This window comes from Petaurus breviceps, unplaced genomic scaffold (assembly GCF_028583685.1).
Source record: "Petaurus breviceps papuanus isolate PSGF00001 unplaced genomic scaffold, PetGlider_PUasm1.0 176, whole genome shotgun sequence".
NCBI lineage: Eukaryota > Metazoa > Chordata > Mammalia > Diprotodontia > Petauridae > Petaurus > Petaurus breviceps.
In genome coordinates, this window is record NW_027185771.1 from 5,156,402 (window position 1) to 5,173,212 (window position 16,811).

General features: G+C 52.4%; 2 protein-coding genes across 2 annotated transcripts in view; one reads left to right on the top strand and one right to left on the bottom strand.

The window, feature by feature from the left end:
- The first annotated feature begins 135 nt into the window (after window positions 1-135).
- On the top strand, window positions 136-13,627 carry SLC22A31 (solute carrier family 22 member 31). The gene is made up of 9 exons (XM_069085543.1): window positions 136-513; window positions 1,585-1,688; window positions 1,900-2,054; window positions 3,239-3,407; window positions 6,823-6,965; window positions 9,919-10,027; window positions 10,937-11,151; window positions 12,172-12,283; window positions 12,764-13,627. The coding sequence occupies exons 1-9, from the start codon at window positions 136-138 to the stop codon at window positions 13,179-13,181; spliced, it is 1,803 nt and encodes a 600-aa protein (XP_068941644.1). The 3' UTR covers window positions 13,182-13,627.
- A 179-nt stretch (window positions 13,628-13,806) lies between these two features.
- CDH15 (cadherin 15) overlaps window positions 13,807-16,811 on the bottom strand; it is a 30,082-nt gene continuing 27,077 nt past the window's right edge. The window contains exons 12-13 of the mRNA XM_069085881.1: window positions 15,682-15,849; window positions 13,807-14,886 (exon numbers count right to left, since the gene is read on the bottom strand). Coding sequence (XP_068941982.1) covers window positions 14,686-14,886; window positions 15,682-15,849 — 369 coding nt within the window. The 3' untranslated portion in view covers window positions 13,807-14,685. The remainder of the gene's footprint in view (window positions 14,887-15,681; window positions 15,850-16,811) is intronic.

Here is a 16,811-nt window from a genome sequence, read left to right on the forward strand (position 1 = left end):
CCAGGCCCCTCCCCTCCAGCCCCTCCCTTTCCTCTGCCCAGCCCCGCCCCGCCCCTGCCCTGACCAGCCCCGCCCATCCCCGCGCACCTGGGCCGGCTTTCAGAAGGTCTTTGCTGAAGCTGCTCCGCGCGGGCCATGGACTTGGACGCGCGCGGGGTGTTCGCTCTGCGCACCTGGGGCCGCCAGCTCCGTCTCGTGGCCGCCGCCTCCTGGCTGCCCAACGTGGCCCTGGCGCTGGCGCTGAGCTCCGAGGTGCTGCTGTTCCCGGCGCCGCCCGCTCACCACTGCCGCCCCGACCCTGCACTGCTGCCCCCGGAGCTGCGCGCCCTGGCCGGCCCGGCGCTGCTCAACGCCAGCCTCCCCCGCCTGCCGCCGCCCGCGCGCGGCTGGAGCCCCTGCCTGCTGCTCCGCTACCCGGGCCCGGGCCCCGAGCCCAATGGCACCGGGCCCTGCACCCGCGGCTGGAACTTCGCGCGGCCCTCCGCCGGCCTGCTGCGCACCCCCGTCACCCAGGTGCGGAGCCCCGAGGGGAAACGGAGTCGTCCCCTGGACCTCTCCCTTCATTTACCAGAGAAGGAAGCCGAGGGAAGTGACCTACCCAAGGTCCTGCAGTTAGTAAGCGGGGATTCGAGGCCAGCTTCTTGGGCCCAAACTTGCCTCAAAGTCCAGAGATGTCCGGAGGCTTGGATACAAAGGCTCAAATCCAGTGGGTCTGCTCTAAGAGACCAGGGCCCAATATTGTGTTGAGGCAGGGCTCAAGGGTCCCTGGGTCTGTTAGAGAGACCACTGGTGGTAGTGTTTAGTATTCGGTAGAAGCCTTCAGGTATTTGAAGGCTGCCGGGTACTGTTTAATATCAGGGGGGGGGGGAAAACCAACTTTCTAAGAGCCGATAGTAAATAGTATTTAGGGGGCAGGGGCTCCTTCTCATGGGAGTTTTCAGGTGGACCCTGGATGACCCATTGTTGGGGTATTGTAGACAGGTTCCTTGTTCAGGGTAGACTAGAAAGATGACCTCTCTCTCAGGACTCTCCAGCTCAGATTCAGTGATGGCAGGGACTGTCCTCTCCCTCTTCCCCTTCCCCCTCCCTTCTTTCGCTCTCTCTCATTCCCCATCCTCTCTATCCTTCCCTTCCTCTCCTCCATTGCCTCTCAGCCCGAGACTCCCACCTGAGACTACAGCTCTGGGGGTCCCGTTGGGTTGGGGTTTGCCTCAGATACCACCCACCTCTGGGTTCCAGAATGGGGCGGGGAGGGGGAGAGAGCTGAGTAAATTTGGGAAAATCACCTGGTCCTACCTTGACTCGAACATGCTAGATGGGCGTTTGGGGTGGGTGGGGGAACTGTGTTGATGTATAATTGGAGAGGGTATCTCCTGTGAGGCAGGAGATGGGACCATAAGCATGTCGTTGAACGAGATGGTTTTTAAAAGTCCTATCCAGCTCCTAGCCTTTGGGATTATTTCCCCCCTGGGGAAAATGGGGATGAGATGGTGTCTAGCCCTGTGTTCCCTCTGGTTCTGGGGGAAATGGAGAAGACAGTCACCCTGTGGCCATTACAGGTGGGTCCTCTGTGTTCTCCTACAGTGGAATCTTGTATGTGGGGATGGATGGAAGGTGCCCCTTGAGCGGATGAGTTACCTTCTGGGCTGGCTGTTGGGCTGTGTGACCCTAGGCTCAGCCTGTGACCGGTAAGGGTCCCTGCCCTTACCTCTCTCCTCTCCTTCCTCCCTTCCCTGTGTGACAGTTCTCATTCTGTGGGTACCCATGGCACTGAGTGCTGTCAGGCATGACGATTTCCCCCAGGACACGTATGCCCTCCACCAGCTTAGCTGGCACCTCCAAAGGCTAGATCTCCCTGTCTTTCCCTGGCCTTTTCTCACCAACCCTTTGTGCTTGCAGGTTTGGCCGGCGAGCCATTTTTGTGACCTCCCTGGCTCTGGCTACGGTGCTGGGAAGTGGGGTGGCCCTGGCAGTCAGCTACTCCATGCTGCTGTCCCTGAGGCTGCTCTATGGGGCTGCCCTGGCTGGTGCTTTCCTCTCCCTCTACGTGGCCCGTGAGTATCAGGGGAGTAGAGAGTCCGCCCCACCTGCTCCATGATTTGGAAGACAGAATAGTGTAATGGCAAGGCTGTTGGGCCTGTAGTCAGGACACCAGGGTTCAAGTGGCACCCCCGATCTTTACTAGCTGTGACCTTGGACAAACAATGCAAGTTGGACCCCACTTCCCTCATCTATAAAATGAAGCTTGTCCTTCTTGCCCTATTCAATAAGGTCATAGATTCGCAGCTAGAAGGGCCTTGGAGGATCATTTTATAGATTAGGAAACAAGAGTGCTTCTGTGGCTTGCCCAGCTGTGTATACAGCTGGTGTTTCTGAGGCAGGATATAAACCCACCACACTCTGTGTCCTTTCCTAAGCACCTGCTGCCCTGGGCTCTGAGGATACAGAGCCAGCAAAGGAGTGGTCCCTGCCTTCAAGGCTCTTATGTTCTACTGGGGGAGAGGGAAGATGCATTCCTCCCAGCTTTGCTGTGAGGAAAGCACTTTGTAAACCTTGGTGCTCTAGGAAGAGATATGGGTGATCTAGAACTTTCAGGCATCCCTCAGCCCCCAATCCTTGGGCCAAGACCAGGAAATCGGGGTGTCTGTGCCCATGTTCCATCTCTCTTCCTTTATGGAACTTTAGCCCTTGTCAGGACCTTATTTTTGCTAGCTGCCTGCCTGGTAAGTTGAGGTAGATCTCAGAAAAGAAAGGTGCCTGGTTACAGGGGCGGAATTGGTTTTGGGGCCATGCTGAAGGGGATGCCAAAGTGAAAATACGGGGAGGGAGTGCCGGTGACTGGAAAGAGACCAGAAAGCAAAGGGGAAAAGCAGCTTCATGTATAGTGGGGGATGCTTGGGAGGGGGGAGATTGGGCCTCTCGAGGCATGGGCAGAGGGTGGGAGTGCCTCTTCTGTTTGCCCAGTGAGCTCGAGTGTTTGCCCACAGGAGTGAGTGTTCCTGGCACTGATGTTGCAAGATCCCTCCGGGAATGGAGATCACAGCACGTCTGTCCTGGGAGAGTGAGAATGTTGGGGGCTAAGTGGGGCCCAAGTTGGGGAAGTCACTGCTTGATTCGGGAAGCTCAGGAGGGAAAGGGGAATGCAGAAGTGGATTCCCAAGGAGGCCAACCCCTCCCTGATCCCTGGACGCCCTCCTTGGTGTTGTCTCCCAATCCACCTGTTCATCCATCCTGGCAGGGCTGGAGCTTTGTGACCCCGACCATCGCCTCCCGTTCTCCATGGTGGCTGGCTTCTTCTTTGTCGCTGGGACAATCCTGCTGCCAGGGCTGGCAGCCATATGTCAAGACTGGAGGTTCCTGCAGGGGCTGGTGACCCTCGTCCTGGGCCTTGTGCTGTTCTTCTGGGGGTGAGTGCCTTTCAAGGCTGCTGACCTCGCTCCACTCTGGGGCACTGGGCTCTGGGGAAAGGGGCAGACATGGAGGTCCCAGGCTTCTGGGCTGGAGCCAGGAGAGGCTTCTGAGCTAGGAGGCTGGTGACCTTGGCTCTAGTCCCAGGCTTTCTGATTCCTCTCTCTGGGTTTTCCTTCATTTCCTTGTCTATGATCATAATAATTTCCATTTCTATGGTGTCTTAAGGTTGACAAAGTACTTACATCCCAAAGCCGAGTGAGGTATGACTAGCAGTGTGCCCACTTCACAGATGAGGAAGCTGAGGATTAGAAGGGCTAACCCTTCTTTCCAGTCTGGGGTCATGCTCTAACCACTACTCCCCAACCTTGTGGACCATCCGGGGCCACCTTTCCCATGAAGCCTTCCCCAGTCCCCCCAGAAGGATGTGACCTTGTGGTAGGCAACTGGGTGGAAAAAGTGGATCATGTTGGATTTGGAATCAGGAAGATCTGAATTCAACCCCTGCCTCAGACACTTTCTAGCTGTGTGACTTTTCTAGCTGTGTGACAAATCACTTAACCTCTCTGCCTCAGTTTCCTCATCTGTAAAAATGGGAATAACATTGGTGCCTGCCTCCCAGAATTTCTGTGAGGAGTATCAAGTGAAATAATATTTGCAAAGTGCTTTGCAAACTTTCCTTTTAAAAAGCACTAGATAAAGCTCCCTTGTTATTATCACCAGATCACTTAACTTCTATGCCTAATTTGTAAAATGGAGATAATAACCATACCTTGGTCCCAAGATTGTTGTGAGGATGGAAGGAGATAACATCTGGCAAACCCGGAGCCTATCAACATGCTGGCTCTGAGAATCAGTGATGGTGGGGTGGTTAGGTGGCTCAGTGAGCAGAATCAGGAGGACCTGAGTTCAAATGTGACCTCAGACACTTAACACTTACTAGCCATGTGACCTTGGGCAAGTCATTTAACCCCAATTGCCCTGCCCTCCCCCCTCCAAAAGCAAAAAAAAAAAAAAGAGTCATAGGATTCTACCATATGCTGGCTCTCCCCATCACTCTCATTCAATACTCTTGGCATTAGGGTCTGACTGTAACCTCCCATCATTCCATGCCTTCCCATGCCTCAGCACCCTTTGCCCTCCTCAAGACTTCCATTACCCCCATCCCTCTGTCCTGCCTCAGCCCCCTACTCCCTGGTGACTTTTCACCCTTTCTAGTCTTGGCCCCATTGTCAGCCACTTCAACTCTACCTGCTTCCCTCTTTCCAATTCCTTGCAACCTTCCGTCCTGGGTCACTCCTCAGGCTCCCACTCCTCCATCTGCCTTCTCTGTTCCTCTGTGTGATGCTGCTCAGCAGAGTGCCATGAATGAAGTCCACCACCGTGCTCTGCCTCGATGGGGCACAGAATGTACTCCTAGAAGCCAACTTCAACTGGGCCCTCATTCCAGCAAGGCCATACTCTCTCTGCTCTAATTCAGGCCCGACCATCTCTCTTCACAAGAGTTTTTCCAGATCTTTCCCTCTCTTCTCAAGCCTCTCACATCTCTCTCCCCTCTCGAAGGCAAGGACCTCACTTATTTGATTGAGAAAATGGAAGGGGGATTTCATCTGAGCTTTCTCTTCTTCCTTTCTTTGATCTCAAAACTGTCTAACCCATCTCCCACCCTCTCCTCCTCCTCCCCAGTGCCTGTCAGTGAGGTGGCCCTTCTCTGCCTATGTCCATCCTGTCTCTAGCACTTCTGACTTATTTCCCATCTCTCCCTGTCTGTGGGGTCCTTCCCTGCTGCCTTCAAACACTTCTAAACCTCGTCCTTAAAAAGCCTTCACTAGACTTTACTATCTCTCCGAGATATTGTCCTGTATTTCTCTTCTCTTCAGCCAGACTCCTAGAAAAACGCTGCTCCCATTTTCTCTCCTCTCACCATCTTCTCGGTCCTTTGTAATCCGAGTCCTGATTTCATCATTCGATTGAATATGCTCACTCTGAAGTTACTAGTGATCTTTTGGTTGCCTAACCTGATGGGTTCTTCCAGGCTTCCTGCTTTCTCCACCTACCTGTTGCATCTGGCACTGCTGATTTCCCTCCCTTAAAGACTCCATTTCTTCTGTGGGTTTTAATGACATTATTCTCTCTTGCTTTTCCTTCTTCTTGTCTGTGGGCTCCTTCCGTTCTCCTTTACTGGCTCATCACCCACATCAGGTCCCCTTAATGTGGATGTTTCCCAAGACTTCCTCTTCTCGCCTCCTCTTGTCTCATCCCTTCTCTGTCTCTGAGGTTTAATGACCATTTCTATGGTCGTTCATATATCCAGCCCCAGTCTCTCCCCTGAGTTTCAGTCCCACATCATCAGTTGCCAAAGAGGGTGTCCTGGAGACATCTGCAGTGCAAAGCGTCCCAGACAGAACTCATTCTCCCCCCAGAGCCAGCCCTCTTCCAGACCAACCCACCTGTGCCAAAGGCCCTGCCATCCTTCCTGTCCCTCGTGTGTAATCCGCTTTCTTCTCAGCCCTCACTCTCCCTCACCTCACAGAACCAAGCAGTTGTTCAGCACCTCACCGGTAATCCCTTCTCCCCTCACACAGCTGGCCCCTTGCTTCACGACCTCCTCACCTCTCAGCTACATCAGCCTTTCCTGAGCCCCCCAACTCCATCTACTTCACTTCCTTCTTCTCATTTTTATTCTGCATGTGTCTGTGTACGTCCTTATTCTCCCCCTCATTCGAAAGAGTTCCTTGTGAGTAGAGATTGTCTCATTATGTTTGTCTTTCTGGGGATGAGCGCAGTGCCTAGCACACAGTAGGCTCTTAAGAAGTGTTTGTTGATTGAGTGAGTGATACACCACTCTGACATAGAATCATGGATTCAGAGCTAGAAGGAACCTCATTTTATAGAGGGAACTGAGCTTCAGGAAAACTTACCCAGGGCTTGTTGTCCACCTCTGCTGCACCTTGATGAATGGACAAGATCACAGAATTATAGATTTAGCACCAGAAAAGACCACAGAGATGGGCAGATCCAAACCCCTTATCTTGGAAAGGATTGGTAGAAGCTTAGGTTAAGTGACTTGGGCAGGTCACTCAGTAAGGGTCTAAGAAAGGGTTTGAACCCAGCTCTTACTGACTTTAAGTCTAACATCTTCTAGTTCTAAAAGTCCAGGAGACAGACTCTTAGGTACAATGAGACAAGACAGGGAAATCCCCAAGGCTCTGACCTTGTTTCTTAATGAAGTTTCCTGTAATAAACCTGTCTTGGTTTGAGCTGGACTTGGGGAGTCACCACAGCATCCTGGATCCCTGTGGCTTTACCGAGTGTGAAAGGGCCCCCTGTGAGGTGAAGTGGGAACAGCTCCAGGAGCCCCAAGGCTGGAAGGAGCTTGAACAAAACCCTGTCCTCTGTGGCATGTACTTGCAGATTTCCTTCCCTGTTCCCAGAGTCCCCCCGATGGCTGGTGGCCACTCGACAGCCCGGCAGAGCCAAGGACATCCTGTGGCACTTGGGAGGGGCCGAGCTCAAACCTGAGGACTCCACCTCTGAGGGGGCTACTCTGGCTGCAGGTGAGATCTCCTTCCGTCATCTCTCATCTCCACGCCTTTGCATTGTCTGGTCCCCATGCCAGGAATGCACTTCCTCCTCACATCTGAGAATTCTTGGTTTCTTTTCAAACTAACACCTCCTATGCAGTGTCTCTTTCGATCCTCCTCTATGTCTCCAAAAGAATGACTTTATCTTCACTTTGCACATGCACACACATAAATGTATATATTCATACAACCACATACTATATCTATAATGCATATGCTACATATACATGTATATGCTATGTACATACATATGTGTATATATTCACACATACAATGCATATACTGTATACACGCATGCCTATACTATACACACATATATACATGCCTGTACTATATATACACATGCACACACACATATAGTATTATATGTGTATGTGTCATTCCCTCTTCCTCCCCCCTCCCCACCCTGGAGAAGATAACGCTTGAGGATTATTTTCATTTTGTCTTTATTCTCAACTGCTAGTGGAGAACCTGGCCCATAATAGCAATAATTAGTAACAACTGACATTTATGTATTGCTTTGCAAAGGGATTTAGCATGCGTTTGTCTTAGCTTCACACCAATCATCCTATGGTTGGCATTAATATTTTTTGGGTGGATGGGTGAAATGGATGGATGGGTGTATGGGTGGATGGATGGATGGATACATGGATGGGTGGATGGATGGATGGGCGAGTTCCAGGGAGAAGAGCCTCTCTGGGCATTCAGGCAGGAGGAACAGCAGGAAAGAGCCCAGGCCAAGCATGTGCAGGGTCTCTGGAGGTGGCCCTTACTTCGCACATGGTGACTCCTGAGTACCAGGAATGTCCAGAGATGAGCTGCCCAGTTGTCTAAGGAGTGAATACAGAGTCAGACACTGGGGTCCAGAAGACCCAGAAGCTTCATTGGTGGGGCCCCCGGGGCAAAGCTCTTCTTTCCTTCTGGTTCCAGTGGCCCTGTTTTACAAATAAGTATGGTAACTGTTGCAAGGCTGTGTTATTGGTACTGTCATTTACAAAGCCCATTGACACATCTTATCTCCTATGATTCTCATGGAAGCCTGGGGAGGTATGCAGAGCAAGAATCAGGAATCCCATTTGGTTGTTGAGGAAACAGGGCCAGAGACATGAAGCAGCTAGCCCGAGGTGGTCCAGCAGAATGGCAAAGCTAGGCCTCAAACCCAGCTGTTCCCACTCCCAATCAATTGATCTATGCACCATACTGCCTGGGGTTAATCAAGAAGGACCACACAAAGAAAGAGCTCCTCAAATCTGCAGGGACCCCAGTGAGCGAGATAAAAAACAGAAAAATGAAGGCTGGCAGGCAACTAAAGAACTGGCTATTTCCCTGGAGAAAATGAAAATGCCTTTTTTATTTCCTTGGAGAGGTGGGGGGCCAGGGGGATGGAATGGTGCATACATCATCAGGGAAGTTTACAGTGTCAGATGGTTTTGGCTTTGCTAAATTTTTTTTTGTTACAAGGGAAGGCTCCCTGTGAGTGTGGGAAGGGGGAGTCTGGTCTCTGCAGAGGACTTGGGTGTAAAAACAAAAGACCTCAAGAAAACTTAGATCTCTTTAAGCTCTAAGCTAGCCACAACCTCAGGAGAGCCAAGCTTCGTGTCTCCCCTTTGCCCCTTACCGGTTATATGATCCTGAGCAGGTCACTCCCTTAGCTTCTTTTAGCTGCAGTTTTCCCCATCTACAAAATGGGGACATTAATGTTTGTACTACCCCCAATAGAACCCCCAGTGAGGACCTCAAATGAGATCATTATGTCAAGTGTTTTGAAGACCTTAAGGCAGAATAAAAATGTTGTTGGTCAGTCATTTCAGACTCTTTGTGACCCCATTTGGGGTTTTCTTGGCAAAAATACTGGAGTGGTTTGCCATTTCCTTCTCCAACTCATTTTACAGAATTGGAAACTGAGGTAAACAGGGTTAGGTGACTTGCCCAGGGTCACACAGCTAGTAAGTGTCTGAGGTCAAATTTGAACTCAGATCTTCCTGATTCCAGGCCCAGCACTCTATTGTGCCACCTAGCTGCCCCCAGAATAAAGATGCTAGTTATTAAGAATGATTAGAATTTAGAGAATGCTTTAAGTTTTGCAAAGCTCTTTACAAATATTTCATTTGTTCCTTACAACTACCCTGAGAACTCCGTGCTATTAGAACCTCCATTTTATGGTTTAGTAAACTGAGGCAGACAAAATTAAGTGACTTGCCCAGGGTCATACGTCTGGTAAGTGTCTGAGGCTGGATTTGAACTCAGGTCTTTCTAATGCCAGATCCAGCACTCTACTCACTGTGCCACCTAGCTAAAGCTTAAAGAGCTGTAGAAATTAAATTACAATGTGACAATGCTCCTAGAAATGGGACTTGAAGGACATTTGGGCAGGGAAAGGTGCAGGAAGGACATTTAGGTATTCAAAACTTCCCAACATTTATTAAGCACCTCTTACGTTGGAGAAAATGCCAGAAACTGGGGACTCAAAGGCCACGACCCTCTGTCTGTGGAAGCAGGAATGTGCAGGGGTGTATTTAGAGAGAAGTCAGGCTGACAAAGGCAGTGAGTATTTGTGGAAGGGCATTGAATGCCAGGCTGAGGAATTAGGGCAGAATCCCATCAATCATGAGAAGCCACGATAGAGATTGTGTGTGTGTGTGTGTGTGTGTGTGTGTGTGCTGGCTAAGGACATATCCTTGCACTCTCGTCCTGAAGGCAGATGTTGGGGACATGGGGAGATACTCTGTACTGAGTTCTTCCAGTGGACTGTTCCTGGGTATTTCATGCCTGGGATACCAGGGCACCTGTTCCTCAGTGGTCCACCATGACCCCTCCCTGGGGGGATCAGGTGGGGAGGCTGGGGTTGTTCTTTCTCTGCCTTTTCATCGTCTTCCCCTGAGCTGGGCCATGCTCAGTTAACTCTTTCTTTTCCTTACACCCACAGAGTTAGACAGGCTGTCTGAGGGGAAGGCCTTGCCCCAGTACCACTCCATCTGTGAGGTCTGCAGCACTCAGCGCATCTGGAGAAGCGTCCTCATTCTGGCCTTCACCATGTATGGAACTACCATGTCCAAGCAGGGAGTCGGGGAGGCCCCTGGGGGTTCTGGGCTGTAGTGTCTGTGGGCAGGAAGAGTCAGGCATCTCTGTGGGTCACTACCTCTCCAGGCCTCAACTATCTCTTCTGTAAAATGGGGATGATAATCCCCTGCCCTTCTCTCCAAAAGGGTAGCACTTAATGAATGATAAATTACTCTGTAATTGGGAGTTATGCACTACCCTCCCTGGGCACTTCTACCTTTTATGGCCTTGCTGGGACCCTTCCTTGTCTTGCAGAGACACCGATGTAAGTTCAGCATAAAGAAAAGATGTTCTGACAATTAGGACAGGCCTGAAGTGGGATGGGGCAGCCTTGGGAGAGAGTGACCCCCCTCCCCGGGAAGTCTTCAAGCAAAGGCTACCTGACTATCCCTTGGAAATGTCATCTCTTCAAGCATAGGGCTTGTCAAGCTTTTGTGTGTCCTGGAGACATTGACTCCAGGCGATTCCCAAATTCAGACAAGGGAGAGGTCAGTGACAGCTGGAATCATTGAGGAAAACTTCCCAGAGGAGCCTGGGAGTGGGACCTAGTAGGAAGGGCCTTGAGCAGGGATTAGATCACAGTGACTGAGAGCCAAGTCCATGTGCCAGTCTGGTGGAGCCTGGATTCTAAGAATAATGCTTTTAAATGCACAAAATAAAATACACAGGGAAACCAGAAGGAAACCAAAGACTGGTGGAAAAAAGCATGTAATGTTTTTCCTATGCAGGTTCATGAGCCCAGGTTAAGAACCCCAGGGCCAGGATGACTTCTGAGGGCCCTTCTCTTTCTCTCCCCCTGGACAGCAGCCTCAGTGTCCTCCCAGGCCTAGGCCTGAGGTGGTTCTGCCCTCTCCGGGCCTCACCCTGCCTCCTTCCCTTCACAGGTTGCTGGGAAATGGCATCCAGTACAGCTTTACACAGAACCTGGCTCCCTATCTGCCACACTTCTACCTGCCCTGTTTCTTGCTGGCTGGGCTGGAGGCAGCCGGCAGCCTCCTGCTGATCCTGATGGCCCGGTGCTGTGGCCGCCGGGCTAGTCTGCTCCTGTGGACTGTCCTCACCAGCTTGGCCTCCTTGCTCCTTCTCTCCCTTGGCCAGTGTAAGAAGAAAGAAGGGGCCTTGGGAGCAGAGGCAGGGTCTGGGAGGGAGGCAGGGGTGGTGAGCAGGTAATACAATCTCCAGGCTGGAAGAAACTCATCCCCACCCCATTCCCACCCCTAGTTTAGAGATGGAGAATTTGACCCCAGAGAGGGGAGTTTGTCTAAGGTTACACAGGCAGCCAGGGCTCTTAGAACCCCTTCCCTCCCAGTTCAGCCTTCTTTCCACTGGCTCCTTTCCCTTATGGGGTTTTCAGTCTAGTTGAGGAATTTGGAGTACACAGATGAAATCACAGAGCAGTGTGATGTCCTACAGAGTGTGCCAGATTGGGGACCAGGGTACAGGGTTCACATTCCAGCTCTGCCACTGTTCTCTGTGTAACCTTGAGCTCAGGGGACAGTGGATAGTGCTGAACCTGGAGTCAGGAAGACCTGAGTCCGAATCCCACCTCTTATGCTAGCTTTGTGACCCTGGGCAAATCTCTGCCTCAGTTTCCTTATCTGTGAAATGGGGATAATTATAACACCTCTCTCCCAAAGTTGTCGTGAAAATCAAATGAGATAATGTATATAAGGTCCTTTGTAAACCTCAAAGCACAATCCAAATGCTGGCTGTTATTGCTATTATTATTAGACACATGACCTTAATTTTTCTAGGCTTTCTTATCATAAAGTGATCAGGACAAGATTACCTCTTAGGGCTCTTCCTGCTCCAAACCTGTGTTCCTTTGACACTGAGTCTAGTGATCCCCAGATTCAGACCAGGGAGAGGTCAGTGCCAGGTGCCATGATTGGGGAAGGCTTCCTGGCCGGAAGAGATAGAGTGTGGGCTGGGAGTCGGACCTGTTACAAAGGGCTCTGAGCAGGGATCAGATCGTGACTGGAGAGAGCCAAGTTCCTGTGCCAGTCACTCCAGGGAAGGGGCCCGGGCTGGGGAAGGAACCCCCTCTCTTGGGCTGGGAGAGGCCAAGCGAAGGGGTATGGTGAGCAGTGGCTCCAAGGCCTCTCCCATTTCCTCCCAGACCTGCCAATCTGGACAGTGGTGTTTCTTTCCACACTGGGACTCCTGGCCTCCCAGGCTATGTCTGTGCTGAGCACCTTCTTTGCCAGTGAGATCCTCCCCACCGTGATCAGGTAAGGCCTGCCCCCAGCCCAGGGGTGGGGCAGAGCCAGGAACAGGGTGCTGCCCACAGCAGGTCCCATACTTGTGAACAGAGCCACTCCTCCCTTCCACATGGCTATGCCACCCCCAAAACATCTGCCCAGTATCCTGCTGCTGCCCGACATTCTAGCTTTGCTGTCTCCCTGTAGGTCTTGTCCTGGGGGTGGTGGGGGGCAGGGGTGGGTCTGGTACATCCTGCATGCCCTTGATATCTGGGCCGGGGACTGCTGGGGAGTGGTGGAGGGTAGAAGGAAAGGAGATCTGTCCTTTTTTTTTTTTCCTTTTGCTGGGGAGGAGGAGGAGAAAGGCAGAAACATAAGTTACTTTCCCAAAGTTTTTCAGGTGGCAGCCTTGTGCTCAGGGGGCTGGGGGTGGGACTGAGGGTGACTTTCATGTTTTCTGCTCACTCCTCTGCATTTCTGACCTCTGCCCCTGCCCCACACATCCTGCAGAGGAGCCGGGCTGGGCCTCATCATGGCAGCTGGTTTCCTGGGCCAAGTGGCCACGCCCATCATGAGCATCTCCAACAACCGAGGCTTCTTCCTCCACCACGTGGTGTTTGCCTCTTTTGCTGTCCTCTCCATGCTCTGCATCCTCTTACTACCTGAGACCCGGAGCCGGAACCTCCCTGAGTCCCTGGAGGACGCTGAGGGCCGGCGGTCCTCCCCGCTCTTCCTGCCCCGCTGGCGCCACTCCCAGGACCACCATGTCCCACTGCTCCTGCCGTCCCGCAAGCAGACCTGCCGTGCATGGCAGCCCTACTCCTGCCCAGAGGTCCCCTCCCACAGGACCGGTGGCCAGTGGCCTCCACCCACCGGGGCTCACCCAGCTTCAGAGGCCCAGGCCACACGCCAGCCCAGGCACGTCTGAACCACAGGAGGTCCCACAGAACCCGCCTTTATCGATGCCATTATTGGAGCCCTGGGAAGAGAGGGCTTGGAAAATAGGATGGTGCCTTGTTACTGTCCCCGTGGTAGCTATGGAGAGTGAAGACTCTGGGTACTGCTTGTGGGTCCTGTTAAGGGAAGGACTCTGGGGTGGGGCAGAGATTCCCAGCTTACCTGGAACTCAGAGTCTGGACAAACTAAGCTTTCTCTACACGAGAGGCAGACAAATGCAGCTCTGGCTGCCCTTTTGTCACCCTGGGAATTGCTTCTGGAGCCCTCAGTCTCAAGTCATAGTTTTCTTTCTGGGGCAGAATGTCCAGCCTTCCCACTGGGTTCTAAGCCATCCTGGCTTCTCTCTCCCCTCCTTTCTTAAAAGCACTGTGACAACCGCTCTGTCTTCCCTGTGCTTCCCACTGGGGCAGGACCTGCTGCAGCCTCTTTGCTGGGTTTCTCTCTAGGCCCACCAGGACGCCGTTCCTTCCTGTTGTTCTAGTGGTGTAACAGGGGCGGTCAGTGAGCATGAGCTTGGCTTTTGGTGCCCAGAAAACCCCCCTGCCATCTTATTCCAGAAGATCCAGGGCCTTATGTAGAAATGTCTGTAAAGGTGGTTTTTTTAATTCAAACTGCATCATGCAGCTAATTCTTATAAAAACACATTGTGACAGAACTGGGCAGACACTGGGTGGGTGGGGGCTGTTGGAGGAATTTCACAGGAAGGTCTGAGCCACACCTGGGAGCCAGGGAGGGGATGAGGGCACCTCCCCACGTCTGGGCAGCCAGGCACGATCCCCCTCCGAGGCCTGGCCTGACTCAGCTCAGCACTCCCCCATCCAAGGAATACAGCTTAGTCACTGTATTTTCATTGTTTTTCTTGGCTTTTGGATACCTCTTCTCCTAATGCTCCTAAAGGTTCAACCCAATAGCACCATGAAGCTTTTGCTTCCTCAGGAACACGTGGGGTACCATGTAGTACCCCTGACTTTGTAAGAATAAGGCAAGTCCAATCCAATGCTTGAATATGGTTGGAGCTTGGGTTGGACCGTGATTTTCTCTTAAAGGGGCTGACTGGATCCCTGGTTCTTCCCTGTCCCCCTGAGAGTCCTCTCTGAAACTTCAGGGTGAGGCTATAGGAGGCCAAGGGGTTTCTCCTGGAGAGCTGGCCCTCTGGCTTGGTCCGAGGAGGCCATGGGGTAACCTATAGCTTGCTTTTCCTCCCTGCTCTGGGCCCTACCTAGGACACCCCACCTAGGTCTAAGCATGAAGGGAGCAGCGGGTGGAGCTCAGGGTGAAGGAGAAGGCCCCCTTGGCTCTCAGTAAGCCCCTTGGGATGCCAGCCACAGGAATGTCTGAGCCCCCAAAAAGGGGGAACGTGCCAAGCCTCCCAGCTGCAGCCCCTCCTCCTCTCTGTTCTCCCCATTCCCCTTCCCTTGGAAAAGGAAGAGTTCGGCTTTCTTTCCCCTGTCCCAGCCCCGGGTCCCCCCTGGCCCTCAGTGCTGCCCATACATGTCCGCCAGCCTAGTGAACCTGGGCCCCCAGTCCCTGAGGTAGTCATAGTCTTGGTCCTCATCTCCCAGACTTGAGAGGATGGAGCTGAGCGTTCCCGCCAAGGAGCCTTCTCCCTCGTAGTCATAGATGAGCGCTGTGTCATAGGGTGGGACGCTGGGGTCGTTGTCAGCTGCTTCTAGACCCTGGTGATGCAGGGGAGACAGGGAAGTGGGGAGTAAGCCTCAGTGATCCCTTTGGTGGGCGCCCCAGGGCCACGGGCCGAGGGGTTGGAGACACACTGGAAAATCAGCTTGAGGAGGAGAATTTGGAAGGCAGAGGTACAGACAAGCTCAATCATACGGAATGTGGCGGTTCTCAAGACTCATTTATGCTCTTAAGAATTACTGAGCTTTTGTCTATGTGGGTTAACCTATTGATATTCATTGTATTAGAAAGGAAAACATCTTATCGTTATGAAAACAGCTTTGACCTTGCGGCCCCAAGAGGTCCCCTGCCAACACTCTGAGAAGTACTGAGATGGTGTATCTGAAAGCCAAAATGAAGGGGTTTGTGCGTGATGGGCTGTTTGGTTTTTATCGATGCTCGAGATCACAGGAGTCCACCAGCTGGATCAGGATAGATAGGGGGTCCTGGAGAAACTGAGGCAGTGGCCACAGGATCTATGAGGATTATCCGTAAGAGAAGGCATGAAACCTATCACTGATGGGTTATATAAAAACACACATTAGGGAAGGACACTAGAGGGACGGTTTCTTGCTTTGGGAAACTCTGGCTGGGTTTTTTTTTTTTTTTATAATGCTGTGTCCAGTCACTACCTAAGAAGAAAGGGAGTTTTTCCCACGCAGCACCTTTCCTTTGGGTACAGCTGAGAACGGGAGTCAGGATGGCTGGGGGATAAGAGTAGGTGAGAGTCCCAGAGAGACCAGGAAGGTCCCCACCACGGGGTCCATCTCTCTATTCGCCCTGGGAACACTTACATCGCTGATGAAGTCAGCAATGTCCGAGGGACTGGCGGGCAGGGCCCGGGAGGGCTGTGGAGGTACCCGGTGATAGGGTGTGTCCTTTCTCAGAGGCTGTCTTCCCCGAAAGGAGGCCTGAGGCACCAGCTCTGCGGGATGTCGGAGCTGGTTGATGTCATAGGCTTCCTGTAGCATTGGACAAATGACCACCACTTAGTTCTTCCTTTTTCCTGGTCCCACCAGAGCTGTTCACAAAGGGTCAGAGACCGACCTGCTGTGGTTTCCTTTACTTGCCAGCCTTCTGGGCAAGGGGCAGTCAGACCTTGGCAACCCACACATGGGATCACCAAACCTTGAAAAATTAAATGGTACCTCTATGGGACTCTTAGTTTTGGTCTCCCTGGCTGTCCATTTCCTCCCCTGTAGTATGGGTAAGGTGTAAAGCCCCCTCCAGTTCTAATTCCTAGGAAGTGAGGGTGTGTTTTCCCTCACAAGGCGGATTTGGGGTACTGATGTGGCAGCAGGACCTGCTTCCGTGGATACCTGTGCCTTCCCAGCCCTGCACTCTCCTTTGTGGCAATAGCCAAAGTCTCAGTACATTCCTTGGGTGAGCTGGGGGAAAGGTGCAGCCCCAACTGGGTTTGGGTGCACCTGGCACCATGGGCTAGCCCTCAGATTCCTGCTGAGAATCTCTAGATTTCTGACCTCAGCTTAGAGGTGACATTCCCCACGTGAGCTAATATGTGCAGTGTTTTCCAAATCTATGTAAACACTAGCTACTGTTATTATGAGGGGACTCGGATGTCTCCAGTTATGCCTCTCCCCAGACCAACAGGTTGGGCTCTTGGGAGAAAGCCTTTTATCTTTGTCCTTGGATCCCTGTCCCTCCCCAAACCCAAAGTGAGGTCCCTTCCCATTTCTACCTGTCTCTAGGTCTTCCCTTTCCCTGGCAATCACCTGGTCCCCCTCCCCCTTCCCCGACCCACCTCCTCTCTCTCAGTGGTCTCTTCTCTTCTTCCCTGCCCCACCTGCTCTCTCCCCCAGTGGGTCCCCTTCCCCCTTCCCTGCCCCACCTCCCCAGTGGGTCCCCTTCCCCCTTCCCTGCCCCACCTCCTCTCCCCCAGTGGGTCCCCTTCCCCCTTCCCTGC

Bases quoted from the DNA above. Each gene is read 5' to 3' on its own strand.
- SLC22A31 (XM_069085543.1), top strand. From the start codon at position 136: ATGGACTTGGACGCGCGCGGGGTGTTCGCTCTGCGCACCTGGGGCCGC. The intron at 514-1,584 runs GTGCGGAGCCCC...GTTCTCCTACAG, and splicing joins TGCGCACCCCCGTCACCCAG to TGGAATCTTGTATGTGGGGA. The intron at 12,284-12,763 runs GTAAGGCCTGCC...CACATCCTGCAG, and splicing joins ATCCTCCCCACCGTGATCAG to AGGAGCCGGGCTGGGCCTCA.